General features: G+C 54.2%; 2 protein-coding genes across 4 annotated transcripts; both read right to left on the bottom strand.

Annotated features, from left to right (window-relative positions):
* Window positions 1–1,378: 1,378 nt before the first annotated feature.
* GDPD3 (glycerophosphodiester phosphodiesterase domain containing 3) lies at window positions 1,379–10,405 on the bottom strand. Of its 2 annotated transcripts, XM_007989358.3 has the most exons (10): window positions 9,712–10,405; window positions 9,358–9,400; window positions 8,981–9,116; window positions 8,846–8,891; window positions 8,627–8,745; window positions 8,453–8,542; window positions 7,710–7,843; window positions 5,276–5,335; window positions 5,116–5,167; window positions 1,379–1,583 (listed from the first exon to the last, which is right to left on the bottom strand). In XM_007989358.3, the coding sequence occupies exons 1-10, from the start codon at window positions 9,848–9,850 to the stop codon at window positions 1,446–1,448; spliced, it is 957 nt and encodes a 318-aa protein (XP_007987549.2). In that variant the 5' UTR covers window positions 9,851–10,405; the 3' UTR covers window positions 1,379–1,445. The 2 variants fall into 2 exon arrangements, with proteins under 2 accessions (XP_007987549.2, XP_072871394.1); XM_073015293.1 differs by having other exon boundaries at window positions 8,453–8,745.
* A 101-nt stretch (window positions 10,406–10,506) lies between these two features.
* On the bottom strand, window positions 10,507–19,617 carry MAPK3 (mitogen-activated protein kinase 3). Of its 2 annotated transcripts, XM_007989370.3 has the most exons (9): window positions 19,437–19,617; window positions 18,214–18,396; window positions 14,755–14,944; window positions 14,455–14,571; window positions 14,079–14,193; window positions 13,564–13,695; window positions 13,304–13,413; window positions 13,055–13,209; window positions 10,507–11,107 (listed from the first exon to the last, which is right to left on the bottom strand). In XM_007989370.3, exons 1-8 carry the CDS (start codon window positions 19,604–19,606, stop codon window positions 13,087–13,089), a joined length of 1,140 nt encoding a protein of 379 aa, XP_007987561.1. In that variant the 5' UTR covers window positions 19,607–19,617; the 3' UTR covers window positions 10,507–11,107; window positions 13,055–13,086. The 2 variants fall into 2 exon arrangements, with proteins under 2 accessions (XP_007987561.1, XP_072871393.1); XM_073015292.1 differs by lacking the exon at window positions 13,564–13,695.
* Between the last annotated feature and the right edge of the window lie 1,291 nt (window positions 19,618–20,908).

The raw sequence follows: 20,908 nt of genomic DNA, 5'->3' as shown, positions 1-20,908 counted from the left end.
AGTCCAATGTTGTACTTTTATCCCTAATAATACAGCTGCCTATGGGACCATCACAAAAGCTTTACGAGGCCTTACCACCCTGGCAAATGAATTAGCCAAAAATTCTGGGATAACCCTTTTATGGGTCTCATGGAAAAGTGGTTTGGAAAATGGAAAGGACTCCTGGCTTCAATCTTTACCTCTCTTGCAGTTGTTACTTGTGGGCTGTCGCATCATACCTTGTATGGTGGGTTAACTCAAAGGTTCATAGAAACAGCCCTCACTAAAGCCCCCCTTGCTTCTCTCCCTTCATACTCAGACAAGCTCTTTCTCCTAGATAATCAAGAACGAGGCCAAATCCTGTTAAAATTTTTTGAAGAGGAAGAAGTATCAAACAGAAGAGAGGAAATTGTTGGGACAGCTAAGCTCTTCAAAGACTCAACTTCCTGGTCATAAGCTGTAAACAGATTCTCCGTGTTTTTCTTCTTTTTCGCCAGTCTACCCTGTTTGGGAAAGTTTAAACCTTAGCCAGGCAGGATGGGCTCAGATTGTGCGGTCCATCCCAAGCCAATGGGGAAAGGACACAGAAAAACAGGAACTGCGTTAGAGTTAAAAACCCCTTCTCTGCTTTGTTTAGGGTGCTCTTGGGATTACAAGTAATGCAGGCGGCACCATTCTGAAGTAAAGATGCCTTGCTGGGAAATCTTCTGTCTCAGTGCTGGTTTTTCTTGACTACACGGAGCACTTGTTTCCGACACCCCTGTGCTCCAGGCTGGGTTAGGTCTGATCTCGGGGCATGTCTGTTTCAACACGTGTCTGCAGTTCTTAAGCTTGTGTTGCTCACTGCAGTGGGCCTGGCCTGGTCTAGAGGAGGCGCTCAGTAAGTATCTGTGAAATGTGAATGTGTGGTTCATTCAGTGAATATGGCCCTGGGGCTGGAAATGGCAGAGGTGTTCTGGGAGCTTCTGGAGAAGGAGACCTGGGAGGAGAAGGTTGGAATGGCAGAGGCAGCAGAGGGGCTGGGTGAACGCACCTGTCCCACCCAGGACCATCCTCTGCAGCCCGAGGAGGAAGCTCACAGGGCAAGGCATGAAAGAGGTAAGTCCCCTGCCCTGTGCCTGGGCTGTTGATGGCCTCAGGAAAATGGAACCATTATCTGTCGCTGTCAAGTGGCTGGGGGCCAGGACACCTGGGTTGGCCGTGAGGGGACATTCCTGAGGAGAGTGGAGGCCAGGCTGGGGCAGGGTGTGGCAGGACAGAGAGGAATGTAGTGGAACCAGTGGGTCAGGCTTCTGAGGGCCCCAGGCTCCAGTCTCAGGGCTGGCCTGTTCCCTCCTAAGCTGCCATCTTCACATCTTCAGGATCCACTCCTCTACTCCCCACCCTCAGCACAACGATGTGATGTGATCAAAAGGCAAATCTTTATTTTTCAGGAAGAGAAACAGGAGAGCGTGAGGCCTCTGGACTTAGGAGGTCTGGGCGGCCAGTCCACGGTTGTCCAGGTAGTGCCGCAGGGCTGTGGGATAATCCGTCATGACACCAGTGGCTCCCACGCCGAAGGCTGCTTCAAAATCCGACTCTTCATTAAGGCACCAAAAGACCACCTGAGCAGGGAGGGATCAACTAAGGTCAGGAGCTTGTAGATTCTGAACAATTTTACATCCAGACAGTGAGGACCCACCTCCTCCTCTATGGAGACTCCCCAGCAGCAGTAGGCTGGAGCTGATTGTTAAATTCTCAGGAATTTTGCAAAGTAGTTATTAAACCCAGCCATTATTAAAAATTAAATCATAGCCTAGATACAGTGGCTCATGTTTCTAATCTCAACACTTTGGGACGCTGAGGCAGGAGTTGAGGCCAGGTGTTTAAGATCAGCAAGTGAGACCTCATCTCTACAAAATACTTTTTAAAAATTAGCCCGGTGTGGTGGTGTGTGCCTGTGCTACCAGCTACTTGGAAGACTGAGGCGAAAGAATTGCTTGAGCCCAGGACTCTGAGGCTACAGTGAGCTATGGTTGCACCACTGTACTCTAGCCTGGGTGACAGAACAAGACCTCGTCTCAAAAACATAAATAAATAAATTATATAAACTGACAATTAAATAGTAGTTTTTTTTTTTTTTTTTTTTTTTTTTTGAGAAGGAGTCTTACTCTGTCACCCAAGCTGGAGTGCAGTGGCTCGAACTTGGCTCACTGCAAGCTCCGCCTCCCGGGTTCATGCCATTCTTCTGTCTCAGCCTCCCAAATAGCTGGGACTACAGACGCCCACCACCACACCCGGCTAATTTTTGTATTTTTAGTAGAGATGGGGTTTCACCGTGTTAGCCAGGATGGTCTCGATCTCCTGACCTCGTCATCCACCTGCCTCAGCCTCTCAAAGTGCTGGGATTACAGGCGTGAGCCACCGTGCCTGGCCCTAAATAAATTATTAAAACAACAGCGGCCAGGCACGGTGGCTCATGCCTGTAATCCTAGCACTTTGGGAGGCTGAGGCAGGCAGATCAACTAAGGTCAGGAGTTCGAGACCAGCCTGGCCAACATGGTGAAACCCCATCTCTACTAAAAATATAAAAATTAGCTGGGCGTGGTGGTGGACGCCTGTAATCTCAGCTACTCAGGAGGCCAGGGTAGGAGAATCGCTTGAACTCAGGAGGTGGAGGTTGGAGTGAGCTGAGATCACGGCATTGCACTCTAGCCTGGGCAACAGAAGATTCTGTCTCAAAACAAACAAACAAACAAAAAAACCAACAACAAAAAAACCCCCCAAACAAACAAAAAACCAGCAATAAATACTCAAAGCATATTTCTTCCTAATCAATTTCCTATTACTGTGTCCTTGAAGTGATTAAGTCTGTTGAGGCTGCGAGATGGAACTACATGATGGGGTGCCAACAGGCATCTCTTCCCATTCTGCATTTGGTGGCTTCACGTCGGCAGCCTGAAACTGGCCAAGGTAGGAGTATTTAAACCAGGAAAATTAATGTTCAAATCAGGGCTTTCATTTGTTCCTCTCTGAGAGCTGGTTGTTGACCACGTACCAGCACCACCCTCTCCCAGCGCCCCCGTTCCACCACCACCTGCCCCAGCTCCTGCAGCTCTGCTGCTTCCCTGCTTGTTCTAGTGGGCACTGAGGTAGGTGGAGATGGGAATTTTTTATTTTATTAAAAATACAGACCAGACGAGGTCTCTCTGTATTGCCAACACTGGAGTGCAGCAGTGTAATCACAGCCCACTGCAGCCTTGACCTCCTGGGCTCAAGCGATCCTCCCACCTCAGCCTCCTAACTAGCTGGGACTATAGGCATGTACCACCATGCCCAGTTAATATTTTATTTATTTATTTATTTTTGAGACAGTTTTGCTCTGTCGCCTAGGCTGGAGTGCAGTGGCATGATCTCGGTTGACTGCAACCTCCAGCTCCTGGGTTCAAGCAATTCTCGTGCTTCAGCCTCTGAAGTAGAGCTGGGATTACAGGTTCCCGCCATCATACCTGGCTAACATTTACGTTTTTAGTAGAGATGAGGTTTCACCATGTTGGCCAGGGTGGTCTCGAACTCCTGACCTTAGTTGATCCGCTGGCCTCGGCCTCCCAAAGTGCTGGGATTGCAGGCATGAGCCACCGCACCCGGCCTCTGCATTTTTCTTTCATTTCCCGTTTCCTTTCCTTTTTCCCTCCCTCTCCTTCTCTCCCTCCCTCTCTCTGGCTCTTTGCACTCTCTCCTCTCTGTCTTTTGAGACAGTCTGGCTATCTCTCCCAGGCTGGAGTGTGGAGTGCAGTGGCATGATTCTGATTATAGCTCACTGCAGCCTCAAAACCCTGTGCTCAGGTGATCCTCCCATCTCAGCCTCCTGAGTGGCTGGGACTACAGGTGCAAACAACTGTGCTTGGCTAATTTTTATTTTTATTTTTATTTTTATTTTTTTTGAGACGGAGTCTTGCTTTGTCGCCCAGGCTGAAGTGCAGTGGCCAGAGCTCAGCTCACTGCAAGCTCCGCCTCCCGGGTTCACGCCATTCTCCTGCCTCAGCCTCCCGAGTAGCTGGGACTACAGGCGCCCGCCACCTCGCCCGGCTAGTTTTTTTGTATTTTTTTAGTAGAGATGGGGTTTCACCGTGTTAGCCAGGATGGTCTCGATCTCCTGACCTCGTGATCCGCCTGTCTCGGCCTCCCAAAGTGCTGGGATTACAGGCTTGAGCCACCGCGCCTGGCCCTTGGCTAATTTTTAAATTTTTTGTAGAGACGAGGGTCTCGGTATGTTGCCGAGGCTGGTCTTAAACTCCTGGACTCAAGTGATCCTCCCACCTTGGCCTCTCAAAGTGATGGGATTACAGGCGGGAGCCACTGTGCCCAGCCTCTGCCTACGGCATTTCTTCCCTGTACCCTTGATGGGAAGCTCCCACCCCTAGTACCACAGTGCCTGGAACATTCTCAAGGATCGTTTACTAATTAAATGATCTGGTTGAAGCCAATGCTCAGGGGAGAGAGGTCAGACTGGGCCTGGTTTCTCCCATCTCTCATCTTTCCCCAGCCCCTCTCATCAGGGATCATGATACATCATTGTTGTCATCATAATGGCTAACATTTATCAAGCCCTTAATAAGTACTAGTTACATATCCATATGTTGGCAATGTCAGGTTAGGAAAATATGTGTGTAGCCAGGAGCGGTGGCTCACACCTCTAATCCCAGCACTTTGGGAGGCTGAGGCAGGCGGCTCACTTGAGGCCAGGAGCTCTAGACCAGCCTGGTCAACATGGTGAAACCCCATCTCTACTAAAAACACAAAAATTAGCCAAGCGTGGTGGCAGGCGCCTGTAGTCCCAGCTACTCGGGAGGCTGAAGCAGGAGTATCGCTTGAACTCGGGAGGCAGAGGTTGCAGTGAGCTGAGATTGCATCACTGCACTCCAGCCTGGGTGACACAGTGAGACTCTTGTCCCAAAAAAAAAAAAAAGGAAGAAGAAAATTGCGTGTGTGTGTGTATCCAGAGAGTTAAATATGCCATTTTCCCATTTTAGGGATGAAGAAACTGAGACTCAGGTGAGGTCACCTGCCAGAACAATGCAGCTAGTTGGCAGCAGAGTGGGACCGGAACCCTGCTGCCAAGTCCGTATACAGTGGGAGTGGTGGTCAAGGCCTCACCTGCACCCCTCGCTTCTCCAAGTGTCGGATCAGACTCTTCCTCATGATCAGCCTGGGGATGGGGTGGGGACATGGGAGGCGATGATGAGAGGGGACCCGGGAGATGGGCAGCAGTAGGTCTCTATGGGGACACTCCACCCAGCTGTCTTGCCCACCTCACCATTTCGAAACCACAGCCGACAGCTGGTTCAGGCAAGAGCAGGAAAATGGGAAATAGGTCCTGCAGAGAGAAGGAAGTGGGGGTTAGCCCCTAGGGTCTCCCCTGTCCCAGAGGTGGGGCAGGGTGATAGTACCCCCCCCAACCAGGGTAGTGCTGCCCTCCAACCCTGCAGAATCCCCCAGAATAACCTTTGTAGTTGCCCCAGTGAACAATTCACTGATTGTTCAGAGAGCCTACTCTGACCACCACGCTTTGAAGGTGTGGCCCTCCAGCCACCATTCAACAGATAAGGAGTCTGGGCCTTAGAGAACTGAAAGGACTTGCCAGGCCCAAAGCAGAGCAGTGGTGGGGCTGGGGCCAGGACCTGGTTTGGTTCCAAAGCTGGACACCCAGGCTGGAGGTCCTCCTGGTTGGGCCTGGCCAGTTTCTTATTTATTTATCTTGTTATTAATGTAAATAAAATTTTTTTGTAGAGACATGTCTCACTATGTTGCCCAGACTGGTCTTGAACTCCTGGACTCAAGCAATCCTCCCGCTTTAGCCTCCCAAAGTGCCAGGATAATAAGCGTGAGCCGGCCAAGTGCAGTGGCTCACACCTGTAATCCAAGCACTTTGAGAGGCTGAGGCGGGAGGAGACCAGCGTGGCCAACATGGCGAAACCCCATCTCTACTAAAAATACAAAAACTAGCCGGGTGTGGTGGCACGCCTGTAATCCCAGCCACTTGGGAGGCTGAGGCAGGAGATTTGCTTGAACCCAGGAGGTGGAGGTTTCAGTGAGCCGAGATCGCGCTACTGCACTCCAGCCTGGGCCACAGAGCGAGACTCCTTCTCAAAAACAAAAACAAAAACCTTGTGAGCCGCTGTGCCCACTGGCCAGCTTCTTGAGACCAGATAGCACTTAGTGGGACGGCCCCTAATTATCCCTCTCCAGGGGTGACTTTAGAGGCCCTTTAATAGTGTCCTAGGGCAGGCTTTGGAGTCAGACCCAGGGAAAACCTAAGCTCTGGACTTCCAGCTGTGTGTCCTTGGGCAAATCACAGAACCTCTCTGGGCCTCAGATTCTCCAGGGTACCATGGAAGTCATGATTCCTATACCTCCTGGGGGTGCTGCAAGGTAAAAGTCAACCCAAAAGATGTGAAAACACTTTATAAATCTTGTATAAGGCCGGGCGTGGTGGCTCATGCCTGTAATCCCAGCACTTTGGGAGCCTGAGGCAGGCAGATCACGAGGTCAGGAGATTGAGACCATCCTGGCTAATATGGTGAAACCCCGTCTCTACTAAAAATACAAACAAATTATCCGGGCGTGGTGGCAGGTGCCTGTATCCCAGCTACTCTGGAGGCTGAGGCAGAAGAATGGCATGAACCCGGGAGGTGGAGCTTGCAGTGAGCCAAGATCGTGCCATTGCACTGCAGCCTCGGTGACAGAACGAGACTCCTTCTCAAAAAAAAAAAAAAAAAAAAAAAAAAAAAAAATTCCTGTATAAAAAGGTGGTACACAAATATCATTGGATGATCTCTTTGTAGCAAGGGATTGTGGGGGCTGAGTGGGACTTCCTTTTGGACAACAGAGGGGAGCAGAGAGCTCTGGGACTACCACAGAGAAGCTGTCAGAAAGCAAAGGGAGACCGGGCCCGGGGGCTCAGGTCTATAATCGCAGCACTTTGGGAGACCAAGGCGGGAGGCTCGCTTGAGCTAAGGAGTTCAAGAGCAGCCTGGGCAACATAGTGAGACCTTGTCTCTACAAATAATTTAACAATTAGCCAGGTGCAGTGATGCAAGCCTATACTCCCAGCTACTCAGGAGGCTGAGGCAGGAGGATCTCCTGAGCCCAGGAGATCGAGGCTGCAGTGAGTCCTGATCTGGCCACTGCATTCCAGCCTGAGCAAGACTGTCTCAAAAAAAAAAAAAAAAAAAAAAAAAAAAAATTAAAGCAAAGGGAGGGACCAGGCTTAAGTGCCAGGGAAGTATCCAAATTCGTGATCCTTTCCCCAGATGTTACTTTGTTAACCCCTGCCTTCCTGCAGAACACTGACTTGCCTTTTCCTGCTGAGGGTCTGAGACAGCCGTGCTTTAATTAATGAACAAATGTCTTCCCAGCCAGACTGTAAGCTCACCGAGGACCTCCCCCCACCCTCATTGGTCTTATTTACACATTATAACTGCATCTGGGACAGAGTAGACGTTCAATAAAATATGCTAGATGGACTGAGATGGATAAATGAGCCCTCCTAAAACTCCACATTTGCACAGAATTTCAGGGTGTTCACAGTTCCCTTAGTATTCATGAATGCTGGGTAAGAACCACTGTCCTTAAAGGACCTTGGGGGGTTATCTCTGAGGGGAGCCGGGGAGCTGGGAAGATCCGGGCTCCTTCTCCACGGGGACCCTAAGCAGTGGAGCGTTTTTCTGAGGTCCGCCCCCCACTGGTACCTGTTGATGATGTTGGGCAGGAAGCAGAAGAAGAACTTCTCAGGGATTGGGATGAAGGGCAGCAGCCCCAGGTAGTAGGAAAGCAGCACCCAGAATCCTCGGCTTATCGTGAAGGACAAGGGCATCTCAGGGTTCTGGGGAGGCAAGGAGAGATGAGAGAAAGAATCTGTCTGCTCTGGGGAAGCAGAGAGGAGGCATGAGCTGCAGGGGAGCTGTGGTGGGCATTCCAGAGGCCCTACTACCTGCAGGATCCAAGTCACATCCTGGGGCTGGGAGTGGTGACTCACGCCTGTAACCTCAGCACTTTGGGAGGTTGAGGCGGGTGGATCACATTAGATCAGGAGTTCAAGACCAGCCTGGCTAACATGGTGAAACCCCATCTCTACTAAAAATACAAAAATTAGCTGGGTGTGGTGGTGAGTGCCTGTAATCCCAGCTACTTGGGAGGCTGAGGCACGAGAATCGCTTGAACCCGGGAGGCAGAGGTTGTAGTGAGCCAAAGTCGCACCACTGCACTCCAGGCTGGGCGACAGAGAGAGACTATGTCTCAAAAAAGAAAAAAACGAATGTCACGTCTTGGCCCTGTGTTTGAGGCCTGAGTTCACACCCTTTTCATTGCCACCACCACACCACTGGAAACTCTCCCAGACCCCTCTAGCTTGGGTCCCCATGCTGGGTGGGCTCCAGCTCCCAGGAGGAGGGGCCCCTGGAGGACGAAGGGGATCGGGTGCGGGGGAACTCACGGCAGCCTTGCATTTCTTCATGACCGAGCGGTTCTCCGAGGCCCAGATGGTGATTTCATTGCGGTCATAGCGTCTCACCAAGTCTGCTATCTGGGAGGAGGAGGAGGAGGTGATAGGAGAACCAGGCCTCTCTCCTGACCCCGGTGGCCGCCCTAGCCCTGCCTGCAGCACCACCTCACGGATGAGCTCTTCATTATTCCCTTTGATCTCCACACTCATGGGTGTCCTTGGAAACCTCTGGAACAGGTCCTCCAGACGAACCATGCGCCGGTCTGACCCATGAGCAAAGTGGCCTGGGGGTGGTGTGGGAAGAGGGGTCAGAGAGGAAAGCCAAAGCGGGGGTCCAGGGAAGGCGGACATGGCCCAGGCAGGGCTTGAAGCCCTTGCTCTCACCTGGAGAGAAGTAAACCTCCAGCTCCTCCTTGTAGAGGGGCAGGTCCTGGGGAGGACAGGAAGGATGTCACTAGAGGCCTGCATTGGGCATGGCGACTCTCAGGGTGGGGGTTGGGGTGTCAGGGCAGGGCCCACCTCGAAGTCCAGGCTGCCCACATCCCTGTTCAGGCCCGACTGGCGGTACAGGTTCTCATCATGTGACACCACCACCACTTTGTCTCGTGTCAGCTGACAGTCGAGCTCCAGGAGGTCTGAGCGCTGGGCCATGGAGCTGTGGGGGCGAAGGTTAGCTGCGGGGCGGTGGGGTGTTGGGGGGCAGGGGACTGGGATGATGGACATGGTGGTGGGGAGGTGGTGGGGAATGTGAGAGCAGAGTTCACAGCGGGATGTGCAGGCCACCTCCAGGGGGCGCCAGTCACCCGGTTAGGAAGTGAATGGTGTCCCTTGCTGTGATGCAGTGCACGACCTGCACACCCTCACATGGCAGCCTGGGCAGGGGCAGATACACTCACTTCTCCATGGCCTCCATGGTGCTTTCCAGCAGCTCTCCAGATCCTGTGGGGGACACTGGAGTGGGCCCCTGGGGCTTGGGGTCTAGGGGCCTGGCCCGACCTCATCACCCACGTTCCTTCTCTGGGCTCCATCCTCCCTCTGGCCCTACCTCCCCAGCCAGCCCAGGCTGCACCAGCCTCTTCTTCCTTGTCCACACCCTGCCCTGCCACCTTGCTCTCCTTCTCTCTTGGTCCCTGCCCTGCCACCTTGCTCTCCTTCTCTCTTGGTCCCTGCCCTGTTTCTAGCACGAGCCCTTGGACCTACCCTTCTCTGCTGTCCACTTTGGCACCTGTTCTCACCCCCACCCGGCTCACCTCCTCGGTGGGCCGCCAGGCGGACGCGGAAGGTGGGAGCCCGGGGCGTGTGCAGCAGGTGAGGCCAGCGCAGGAAGAAGATGGAGAGCATGGCATAGCTGCCCAGGGCGGGAAGGGCATAGTACAGCGAAAGGCTCATGTCTGTACTCCCACAGAAGCTCCTGCAGCCGCACACTCAGCCGTCCGTGGGACTGTGCTGCCTGCCTAGCCGGTGTGGGCCGGCTCTACTACTGGCCACTGCCACGCCCGTGGGACCTGCTGAGCCTGCCGCTGGGCTGGCTTGGAGCCAAGCTGCAGGGTTCGGCTGAAGCCAGGGTAGTATCAGATGAAGCCGGGGTAGTATCAGATGAGGCAAGCAGCCCTGGCCCTCACATCCCCAAGCCCTTCCCAGACCCCAGCAGCCCCCTGTCCTGGGCCACATCGGGGGAGTAAAAACCACCCAGGACTATTAGGACCTCTCCTTCCCACTGGTGCTTGTAGCCAGCGCATCCAACATGCCTACCCCTTGCAGTTTCAGAGGATCCAGGGATGTGCAGGGTGCTCCTGAATTACCCCCAACCAGTTAGACAGGAAGCCATTAGCGAGGGGACAGGACAGTGACTAAGGGGAAATTTGACCCCCTTCTTTCTAGGGGTCTGGAGCTCTCCAGAGCCCCGTCCCCAACCCTGGGCAGCTGGGAGTGAAGGGCACCAGGACCCAGAAAGCCCAAGTCAAGCAGCAGCTGGGCTGCAGGAGTCCGTCCTCAGAGCTGCACGGGGCAGGGCGGAGGCGTCGCAAACACAGACAGAGCCAGGGTCAGCCATAGACACATCTCTATATTTATATATTAGATGGGTCAGGGAGGTGGCAGGGGCGCTGGGCTCTCCACGCCCCCCAGCTCCACTTCCGCTCACCACACACAGAAGCAGCGAGGGCACTCGAAGTGACAGCTTTGACGGGGAGGGGATTCAGCCCAGTCCGGCTCCTCGGGGATGCTAGCCCTTGAGACTAAGGAATGTTCCTTCAGGGAAGATAGGGTGGGGTTTAAATGAGATGAGGGGGGCAGGCCTGGCCCTGAGTCCCTACTCAGCGCCCCCCACCCTCCACCCCTGCCCCTCAGCAGGTCAGGGCAGCCAGAGCCCCTCCATTCTAGAACTGCCAGAGACTGGGACACTGGGGAAGGTAAGGGTGCAGCAGCAGCAGTGGGAGATTGAACTGGGGCCACCTGAGCCCCCGAGGTCCTGTGGGAAGGGCGGCTGGGGAGGAGGCCTTGGCCTGCCTAAAGCTGGAGGCCTCAGCAAAGGAGAGAGGTGGCCAGGCCCATGCTCCACCCTGGTCTGGGCTGCCAAGGTCTGGGCTCGGCACAGTGTCCATTTTCTAACAGTCCGGCGGGAGAGGGGCAGGCAGGAGGCAGGTCCTAAAGAGGGAAGCAGACAGAAAAGGAGTCATTAGCATACCCCAGGCAGACCCGCGGGAGCCCTGACCTGAACGTCTCTCACCCTCACAGCTGGATAGGCTGGGTCTCAGTTTCCTTATCTGTAAATGGAGATAATAATAGTACCTAGCTGGAGGTACTGCTGTAAGATTAAAGGAATTAAGACATGTAAACCTCTTAGAACAATGCTTAGGGTTTTATGCTTTCATTATTAGAACAGTCTCAGCTGGGCACAGTGGCTCATGCCTGTAATCCCAGCACTTTGAGAAGTCGAAGTGGGTGGGTCACTTGAGCCCAGGAGTTTGAGACTGGCCTGGGCAATATAGCAAGACCCCAACTCTACAAAAAAAAAAAAAATTAGCCAGTTGCAATGGCTCGTCCAGCCAGCTGGGAGGATCCCTTGCGCCCCAGGAATTTGAGGCTGCAGTGAGCTATGATTGCACCACTACACTCCAGCCTGGGCGACAGAGTGAGACACTGTCTCAAAAAAACGAAAACAAAAAAAAAGATAAATAGAACTGACTCCAGGAAACTGAGGTGCAGAGAGGTGAGGTGTCTTGCCCAATATCACACAGCACTTACTAAGTGGCACAGCTGGAGTTTGAGCCCAGGTATGCACGCCTTCTTCCTATTAGGCCACACCTGGCTGAAGACAGGAAGAGACCAGAGGAGGCAAGGAGGCAGTGTGGGTGGGGGCAGGCCCAGCAGGGTCCCCACAGCTATGTGAACTGCTGATCTGGCAGCAGGTGTGAGGAGGCCTGGCAATCTGGGTCAGGCTGGGTGCTGCTGGGCCCCTCCCAAAGCAATCATGGCCCCACCTGCTTCTGCCACACCCAGAGCCGAAGCCTGGCTCGGGTCCTCACCCGGGTGACAGGGGCCCTCAGTGACCTCTTGCCTCTTTACCAGTTCTGTTCCCAGAAGGAGATTAGAATGGCTGCTGGGGCTGGAGGATGCAGGGTGTTGACAGGTGGAGACATTTGGGGCTGGAGGACTGGGTGGGCCATGAGTCTGGGCAGCACTTGGGCATTTTTTTTTTTTTTTTTTTTTTGAGATGGAGTCTTGCTCTGTAGTCCAGGCTGGAGTACAGTGGTGCGATCTCAACTCACTGCAACCTCTACCTCCTGGGTTCAAGCAATTCTCCTGCCTCAGCCTCCCAAGTAGCTGAGATTACAGGCACACGCCACCACACCTGGCTAATTTTTGTATTCTTAGTGGAGATGGGGTTTCACCATGTTGGCCAGGCTGGTCTCGAACTCTTGACCTCGTGATCCACCACCTTGGCCTCCCAAAGTGCTGGGCTTACAGATGTGAGCCACTGTGCCTGGCCCCCCCCTTTTTTTTTTTTGAGATACAGTCTCACTGTTGCCCAGGCTGGAGTACAGTGGTGCAACCTCCGCCTCCTGGGTTCAAGCAATCCTCCCACCACAGCCTCCTGAGTAGCTGGGACTAGAAGCGCATGCCTACACAACCGGCTAATTTTAGTATTTTTAGTAGAGACAGGGTTTCACCACGTTGGCCAGGCTGGTCTCGAACCCCTGACTTCAGGTGATCAGCCTCCCAAAATGCTGGGATTACCGGAGTGACCCACTGTGCCCGGCTAATTTTTGTATTTTTAGTATAGATGGGATTTCGCCATGCTGGCCAGGCTGGTCTCAAACTCCTGACCCTCAGGTGATCCACTCATCTCAGTCTCAGTCTCCCAAAGTGCTGGGATTCCAGGCATGAGCCACTGCACCCAGCCCCCAGGCACTTCTGTTGTCACAAGACATACCGAGCATGGGTGCAGGGTAAGCTTGCTGCTATATGGAGGCACATACAGATACAGATATAGATATCGATATAGATACAGATACAGATAGAGATATAGATAGATATAGATACAGGTATTTAGTATCAGCGTATCTGTGTGCCAGCCATGGGGACACTCACCAGGCCCCAGGGTACAGGGATGTCTGTCTGGGTTAGGGGGCCTCTAGCGCCCCAGGCTGGAAGCGTGCTGTCTCCTGGAAGATGAGCTCCTTCAGCCGCTCCTTAGGTAGGTCATCCAGCTCCATGGCGAAGGTGAAAGGCTCCTCGGCCACTGGCTGGGGTGGCAGAGACAGCAAGGCTCAGGCCTGGTATGGGGGATGCCTACTTACCCCCTGCCCCTGGCCCTACTGCTGCTGGGGACTGGCCCACCTCATCCGTCGGGTCATAGTACTGCTCCAGGTAGGGGTGAGCCAGCGCTTCCTCCACTGTGATCCGTTTATTGGGGTTAAAGGTTAACATCCGGTCCAGCAGGTCAAGGGCTATGGAAGGGCAGGAGTCAGGGGTCACAGGGAAGACTGGAGAAGCTCCCAGAAGCATCACTTTGCCTGTCTCCTCCAGCCGCTGCTGGGCTCCCGTACCCTCTATGGCACCCAGGGTTTATCCCACACCCGCCCTCATGTCTCTCAAACCTTTGGAGTCTGACTTGGGGAAAAGCTTGGCCCAAGCCACCTTGGTCTTGGAGGGCAGAGACTGTAGGTAGTTTCGGGCCTTCATGTTGATGATACAATTCAGGTCCTCCTGGGATGGGGAGCCCAGGATGCCTGTGGATAAGGAGGTGACTTGGTAAATGATCACCTCCTTCTTTCTGGGAACAGAACAGGCAACAAGGCAAGAACAAGACCCCCGGCCCAGCAACCCATGCCAATCCCTCAGTTACCTCCTAGTCATTAGCATGGTGGTGCAGAGCAAGGGGGCTGGATTCAGGCAGACCGAGGCTCAAATCCTAGGTCTGATGCCTCGTTAGGTGTGGGACTTAGACTTGCTTTTCCCATCTATCCAATGGGGATAATATCTATACCTCATTGAGATACCATGAGATGCTGGAGGCGCCCCACACGTGGTGGTATCCCTGACTTGGACTCTTGAGAAATCTCACCTTGGAAAAGGTAATCATCCCCCACTCAGCCAGCTGGGCCTCCCTCACCCAGAATGTGGTTGAGCTGATCCAGGTAGTGCTTGCCAGGGAAGATGGGCCGGTTAGAGAGCATCTCAGCCAGAATGCAGCCCACAGACCAGATGTCGATGGACTTGGTATAGCCCTGGGAGAGAGGAGGAAGTGGTGGGCTCCTGGGCCAGCCTCAACAGGGTCCTGTTTCTACACCAAGCCACCATCTCCAAGTTAGATCCAACACCAGGCAGAAGGCAGAGGCCTGGAGGGCTCAGTGCTCAGCTTCCTTGCAGAGCCCAAGGCCCAGAGGGTGGAATTCCTGTGTCATGGGGGTCGGTAGCTGGCTCGGAGGTAGCTCCAGGACTTCCTGGGACCTGGTCCCTTCCCTTCAGGAATGGGCAGCCCCTCCTACCTTGGAGTTCAGCATGATCTCTGGGGCCCGGTACCAGCGTGTAGCCACATACTCCGTCAGGAAGCCGGTGTGGTCATGCTCAGGATCAGCAATCCGGGCCAGGCCGAAATCGCAAATCTGGAATCAGACCAAGCTGCTAAGCTCGGTGCTCAAGGCCTCTGCAGCTTAAGCAGTCACGCCCCCTTGTCTTTGCCTCCACTGTTCCCCTTGCTTGCAATGTTCTCCTGCCCAAGGCTTCTACTGGTCACCTGGAAGCCCCAGACCCTGGGGGAGGAGGGGACAGGTGCCCAACCCTCTGACCTTAAGGTCGCAGGTGGTGTTGATGAGCAGGTTGGAGGGCTTTAGATCCCGGTGGAGCACATTAGCAGAGTGGATGTACTTGAGGCCCCGCAGGATCTGGTAGAGGAAGTAGCAGATGTGGTCATTGCTCAGCTGCTGGCTTTTCAGCAACTTGTACAGGTCAGTCTCCATCAGGTCCTGCACAATGTAGCTGAGGATGGTTCCAGAGACCCCCGGGGAGGGGGCAGCGGGAGGCACTTGGTTAAGGAAAACAGGCTCTGAAGGCGAGGCTACACATCTCCTCCAGCCAGGGCCCTTGGGACTCAATAGATCTGCCAACCTGCACCACCAGCTGGGCAAGCTGATGCCGTTACCCAGCGGCAGGGCTCTGAGCCTCTGTCGCGTCACAGTTGCTGATCCTGAGCAAGGGGCTTCACTTCTGTGGCCTCAGTTTCCCTACCGGGGAAACAGGGATAATAATAAACTGTGGGAGGCCGGAGAACTTCACAGTTAAGAGCAGCAACTTGGGCCAGGAGTGGTGGGTCACGCCTGTAATCCCAGCACTTTGGGAGGCTGAGGTGGGAGGATCGCTTGAGGCCAGGAGTTTGAGACCACCAGCCTGGGCAACATGGCAAAACCCTGTCTCTACTGGTAATACCAAAATTAACTGGGCACAGTGGCATGTGCCTGTAATCCCAGCTACTCAGGAGGCTGCAACACGAGAATCACTTGAACCCAGGAGGCAGATGTAGTGAACCAAGATCATGTCACTGTACTCCAGCCTGGATGACAGAGTGAGACTCTGTTTCAAAAATAAATAAATGAATTAATTAAAAAAAGAAAACTACAAAAAGAGCAGCAACTCTGGACTTAACCCATGGAAGTCTGAAATCTCCTCTCTACTACTTACTGGCTTTAGGATCTCAACCTGTCTGTGCCTCAACTTTCTCATCTGGTATGTAGGGGAAATAATGTGTTTTTTGTTTGTTTGTTTTCTTTTTGTGGAGACGGGCTCTTGCTATGTTGCCCAGGCAGGTCTTGAACTCATGGGTTCAAGTGTTCCTTCCACCTCGCCCTCCCAAAGTGCTGGAAATTACAGGTGTGAGCCATGAAATAATGGTTCTTTTGAGGGTGGTTGTGAAGACTAGATGAGATGGCGCATGTAAAACTGTCAGCCCAGTGCTAGGCAAGTTGTGAGTGCTAGGCAAACATGAACTATTATTACTAATATCAATACCTGAGTCACATGGCTGTTGAGGGAGTTAAATGAGATAATGTATGAACACCATCTGGCATGCAATAAATGTTTGCTTAAAAATAAATGCCTGCCTTATGGGAATGGTTTGTGCAAGAAAAATGAGGAGACACTCCCAATAGCACACTCCCACTCAAAGAAGAGTGCTTGGCCATACCTCAGAAGATGGAGGAGTAAAATGTCTTTTTCTATTTGAAGATAAAACAAAGCTTATGCGTAAATAAATAAATAAATCCACAAATGTTGTTTGGCTTGTCTCTGGAAAAATAAGTTAGGGCTGTCTTTTAGAATCTGCCTTGAGGCCAGGTGCAGTGGCTCACACCTGTAATCCCAGCACTTTGGGAGGCCGAGGTGGGTTGAAGACCTGAGGTCAGGAGTTCGAGGCCAGCCTGGCCAACAGGGCGAAACCCCGTCTCTACTGAAAATGCAAAAATTATCTGGGCGTGGTGGCGGGCGCCTGTAGTCCCAGCTACTTGGAAGGCTGAGGCAGGAGAATAGCTTGAACCTGGGAGGTGGAGGTTGTCGTGAGCTGAGATCCAGCCACTGCACTCCAGCCTGGGTGACAGAGGGAGACTCCATCTCAAAAAAGAAAAAAAAGAAAACAAGAATCTGCCTTGAAAGGGTTTTCCAGAATATGTGGACCAGCCCTGCTGTTTTAGAGCTGGGGAGGCCCAGCAAGACGCAGTGACTTGCTTCAGACCACACAGCGAGATGGGGGTAAGCACAGAGATTTCCTGTCCACAGTTTGTGGTGGGGGCTGCAGACACCGCAATACAAATCCCCGCTCTTGGGTGGAGGGCTGGGACCGAGAGTGGGTGGGTGGGGCAGGGAAGAGGTGACAGGTGTCACAAGTTGCTAAGGAGAGCCAGACAGGAAGTGGACAGCAAACTAGGAAAGCAGTATCAGGGGAGGACAACAAAGGCTAGGCTGTCCCTCCCTGGGCAAGGTGCAAGTCCACAGGTGATTAGGGTGTGGCTCTGAGTGAGAAGTCCTAAGAAGGACAAGTTCCCATCTGGGGGAGGGGAGGAGGAGACAGCAACAGAAACACTTGATTTTAGGTTTTCTGGGCCTCAGCTTCTTCATTTTTTTTTTTTTTTTTTTGAGACAGGGTCGCGTTCTGTCCCCCAGGCTGGAGTGCAGTAGCACAATCATAGCTCATTGCAGCCTTGAACTCCTGTGCTCAAGCCATCCTCCTGCCTCAGCATCCCAAGTAGCTGGGACTACAGTCATGCACCACCAAAGCTGGATAATTTTTAAATTTTTTGTAGAGATGGGGTCTCACTATGCTGCCCAGGCTGGTCTTGAACTCCCAGCCTCTACTGATCCTCTGGTCTTGGCCTCTAAAGTGTTGGAACTACAGACGTAAACCATTGCACCCTGCCCTCATCTTTGAAATGAAGCTGAAAAGCCCATCTCATAGGGTAGTTGGGAGGTGTAATAGGAAAAAAAAAAAAAAAGCATTGGGCATGTATAGTACCTGACACGCAGTAGGACCTCAAGAAAGGCAGTTTTTTGTTTTTGTTTTGTTTTGAGACAGAGTCTCACGCTGTCACCCAGGCTGGAGGGCAGTGGCACGATCTTGGCTCACTGCAACCTCCGCCTCCTGGGTTCAAGCGATTCTTGCCTCTGCCTCCCAAGTAGCTGGGATCACAGGCATGCGCCACCACGCCCTGCTAATTGTTTTGTACTTTTAGTAGAGATAGGGTTTAACCATGTTGGCCAGGCTGGTCTCCAACTCCTGGCCTCAGGTAATCTGCCCACCTCAGCCTCCCAAAGTGCTGGGATTACAGGCATAAGCCACCATGCCCAGCTGACAGTCTGCTTTCTCCCTGTCTCCCTTCCAGTCTGGGGAAGGAGGAAAGAGAGGAAAGAATCATCCATTTGTTAGCAAGAAGTGACTGTGGGCAGAAGCTGGGTCATGTCTCAGAACTGCCGATGTCAGAAGACAACACTCCCATAGAGACCATCCTGCCTAGCCCTCCCCCTTGGGGCACAGAGCAGAGAACTGACTTGCTCAAGGCCATACTGCCCGGCTGCCGCAGGCCTGGGTTCATCAGAGGCCTCCAAGTCCTGTTACACTGTGGCTTCTCCTCTGCAGGAAAGTTTATTTTACTGGGTTTGTTTTGGAGGGTGGTGGGTAAGATGGAAACAGAAAGCAAGCAACGGGTCCCCAGCCCGGCTCCGAGGCTGTGTATGACCAGCCGACTGGGCAAGGTGAAGGATACACATCCCTCATGGCTTCCAGGGTGGACGCACGCAGAATGTCTCGGATGCCGATGACATTCTCATGGCGGAAGCGCAGCAGGATCTGGATCTCCCGGAGCGTGCGCTGGCAGTAGGTCTGATGCTCGAAGGGGCTGATCTTCTTGATGGCCACGCGAGTCTTGCGCACGTGGTCATAGGCCGAGCTGAGGGGACCGGAGAGAGGCTGCTGCTGTGGCCTTACAAAGGGGGAGTCCAGGCCTGGTGGCCCCACCCAGGCCTTGGCAGGGAGGGGAGAGAGTAGGAGCTGGCTCTGGTCAAATCATAAACAATGCTGGTTCCTTCCTGCTGTGTAGGGCTGGGATCTCCAGAGAGAAAGCTGGGGACCAGCCAGGCGGCCCTTCGGTGACTTTACAAACAGAGGAAGAGACTGACCGCTCACTGACTTCCCCTCTCCTCAATCCCCTTCCATTCTACTGGCCCTGAACCCTTCGCCCCCATTCCCAGGAAAGGTTCCTTAACCCGAGACAGGTCCGGGGGTGCAGATGCTGGGGGCACACCATGGAGCAAATACTGGGAAAACGGCAGCCAGGGGAGGGGCAGGAGAGAATGGACAGGGCAGGGGCGGGTCCTAGGGTGAGGGAAGCGGGCAGCAGGGCTGTCCCAGAGCTCACGGTGGGGCCGGGGGCACTCACAGACCCCTCCCAAAACATGCAGGTGGCACTCCTGGCCCCCTCATCTCTCTTTGGGCACCTGGTGGTGGTGGTAGTGGTGGTGGTGGGGGGGGGGGCCAAAGCCCTGCCCCACCCTGATCTCGGCTCGTCTACCCCAGGCTCCCTGGCACTGCCTCACAGGGGGAATCCAAGACACCCTTTCCCCCAAAACGGGCCCTCCACTGCCTCTTCACTAAGGATGTCGCCTCCCCGAGAGTACTCATCCTCTGGGCCTCGCCCCGTGTCACTAGGGTCCCCGCGGGCCCCCACATGCACTCAGATGCCCCTCCCGTCATTACAGAAGGGTGGACTCAAAGCCTCCAAGCCCCCTCCCCTGAGGACGCCGGCAGCGCCCTCTCCCCTAGAAAGCACTCAGGGGTCCCCTCCCTGGGACGCTCCGGATCATCCCGAGTCCCCTGCCTCCTCGGGACGCTCCGCGTCTCCACGTCCCGGAAAGCGCTCGGCGCCTCCCCCTCCTCTCCTGTGAAGCCCCCTCCCCTGAGGGCGCCCCCTCCCCCGGAACGCCCCCTCACCTGACCATGCCGTACGCGCCCTCGCCGATGTACTGCAGCTGCGTGTAGCGCGGGCCCACGTCGAACGGCTGCCCCTTCACCATCTCCACCTCCCCCGGGACCCCCGGGCCGACCCCCTCGGCTCTCCGGGGCTCCCCACCCCCGCCCCCCTGAGCCGCCGCCGCCGCCATCTCCACTCCTCCCCTCCCGCCGCCCTCCTCCCCCCGGCGGCCCCGCCCGAGGCCCCGCCCCTTCCCGCCCGCCTGTCACCCGCAGGGCCGCGCGCTCCAGGCCCCGCCCCTGCCCCGGCCCCGCGCGCCCCCGGCCCCGCGCGCCCCCGGCCCCGCGCGCCCCCGGCCCCGCGCGGGCCTGGAGCCGTCACGTGACCCACCCCGGGCGCGCGCCCGCCCTTCTAGCCCTAGGTGCCGGAGCCCTGGGTCTCTGCTGGCTCCGCGATCACCAAGTCACGGGGAGGCTCGGCAGCGCCGCCTCGGAGACTGTCCTCACCCTCCTCTCGAAGGCGAAGCGGCCAGGGCGTGACCTACCAGAGCCACCCAGCCAATGTGTGCGGCAGCCCACCAGAACCTGGGCCCGAGATCACCCTAGGTTAAAAAAACTGTTCTAATAAAGGAATCAAATTTTACAGATGGGGAATCTGAGAGTTGGGCTAACTAACTTGAGTAAGGTCACTAGTAATGACAGAGCTGAGACTCAAAATGATGTCTTCTGACAGAAGCTCTTTTTAATTCCATGCCTCTCAGAATCCTAGACTGTTTTTATTTTATTTTAGAGACAGGGTCTCACTCTGTCGTCCAGGCTGCAGTGCAGTGGTGCAATATTTACTGACTGCATTCTCAACCTCCTTGGGGTCAAGTGATCCTCCCACCTCAGCCTCCCAAAGAGCTGGGACTATGAGTGCGCGTCACCACGCCCTGCTAATTAAAAAAAAAAAAATTGGGGGACTGGGCACTACGGCTCACGCCTGTAATCCCAGCACTTCTGGAGGCTGAGGAGGGCGGATCACTTGAGGACACGAGTTGGAGACCAGCCTGACCAACATGGTGAAGCCCTGTCACTCCTAAAAATACAAAACTTAGCTGGGCATGGTGGTGGGCGCCTGTAATCCCAGCTCTTCAGGAGGCTGAGGCAGGAGAATTGCTTGGTACCCAGGAGGTGGAGGTTGCAGTGAGCCAAGATTGCACCACTGCATTCCAGCCTGGGTGACAGAGCGAGACTCCATCTCAAAAAAAGAAAATACAATTTTTTTTTGGTAGATACTGGGTCTTGCTATGTTGTCCAGGCTGGTCTGAAACTACCGACTTCACAGGATCCTCCCACCTCAGCCTCCCAAAGCTCTGGGATCACACCTGTCCATCTCAGACTGTTACAACTGAAGAAAGGGCCCTCGGAGATCATCCAGTCCATCCCCCTCATTTCACAGCAAAGATGTGAGCTGGAAGCTTCACAAAAACACACAGCTCCCAACCTTCAGT

Source organism: Chlorocebus sabaeus, chromosome 5, assembly GCF_047675955.1.
Source record: "Chlorocebus sabaeus isolate Y175 chromosome 5, mChlSab1.0.hap1, whole genome shotgun sequence".
Taxonomy (NCBI): Eukaryota; Metazoa; Chordata; class Mammalia; order Primates; family Cercopithecidae; genus Chlorocebus; species Chlorocebus sabaeus.
This window is presented reverse-complemented; position numbering and strand designations above follow the sequence as displayed.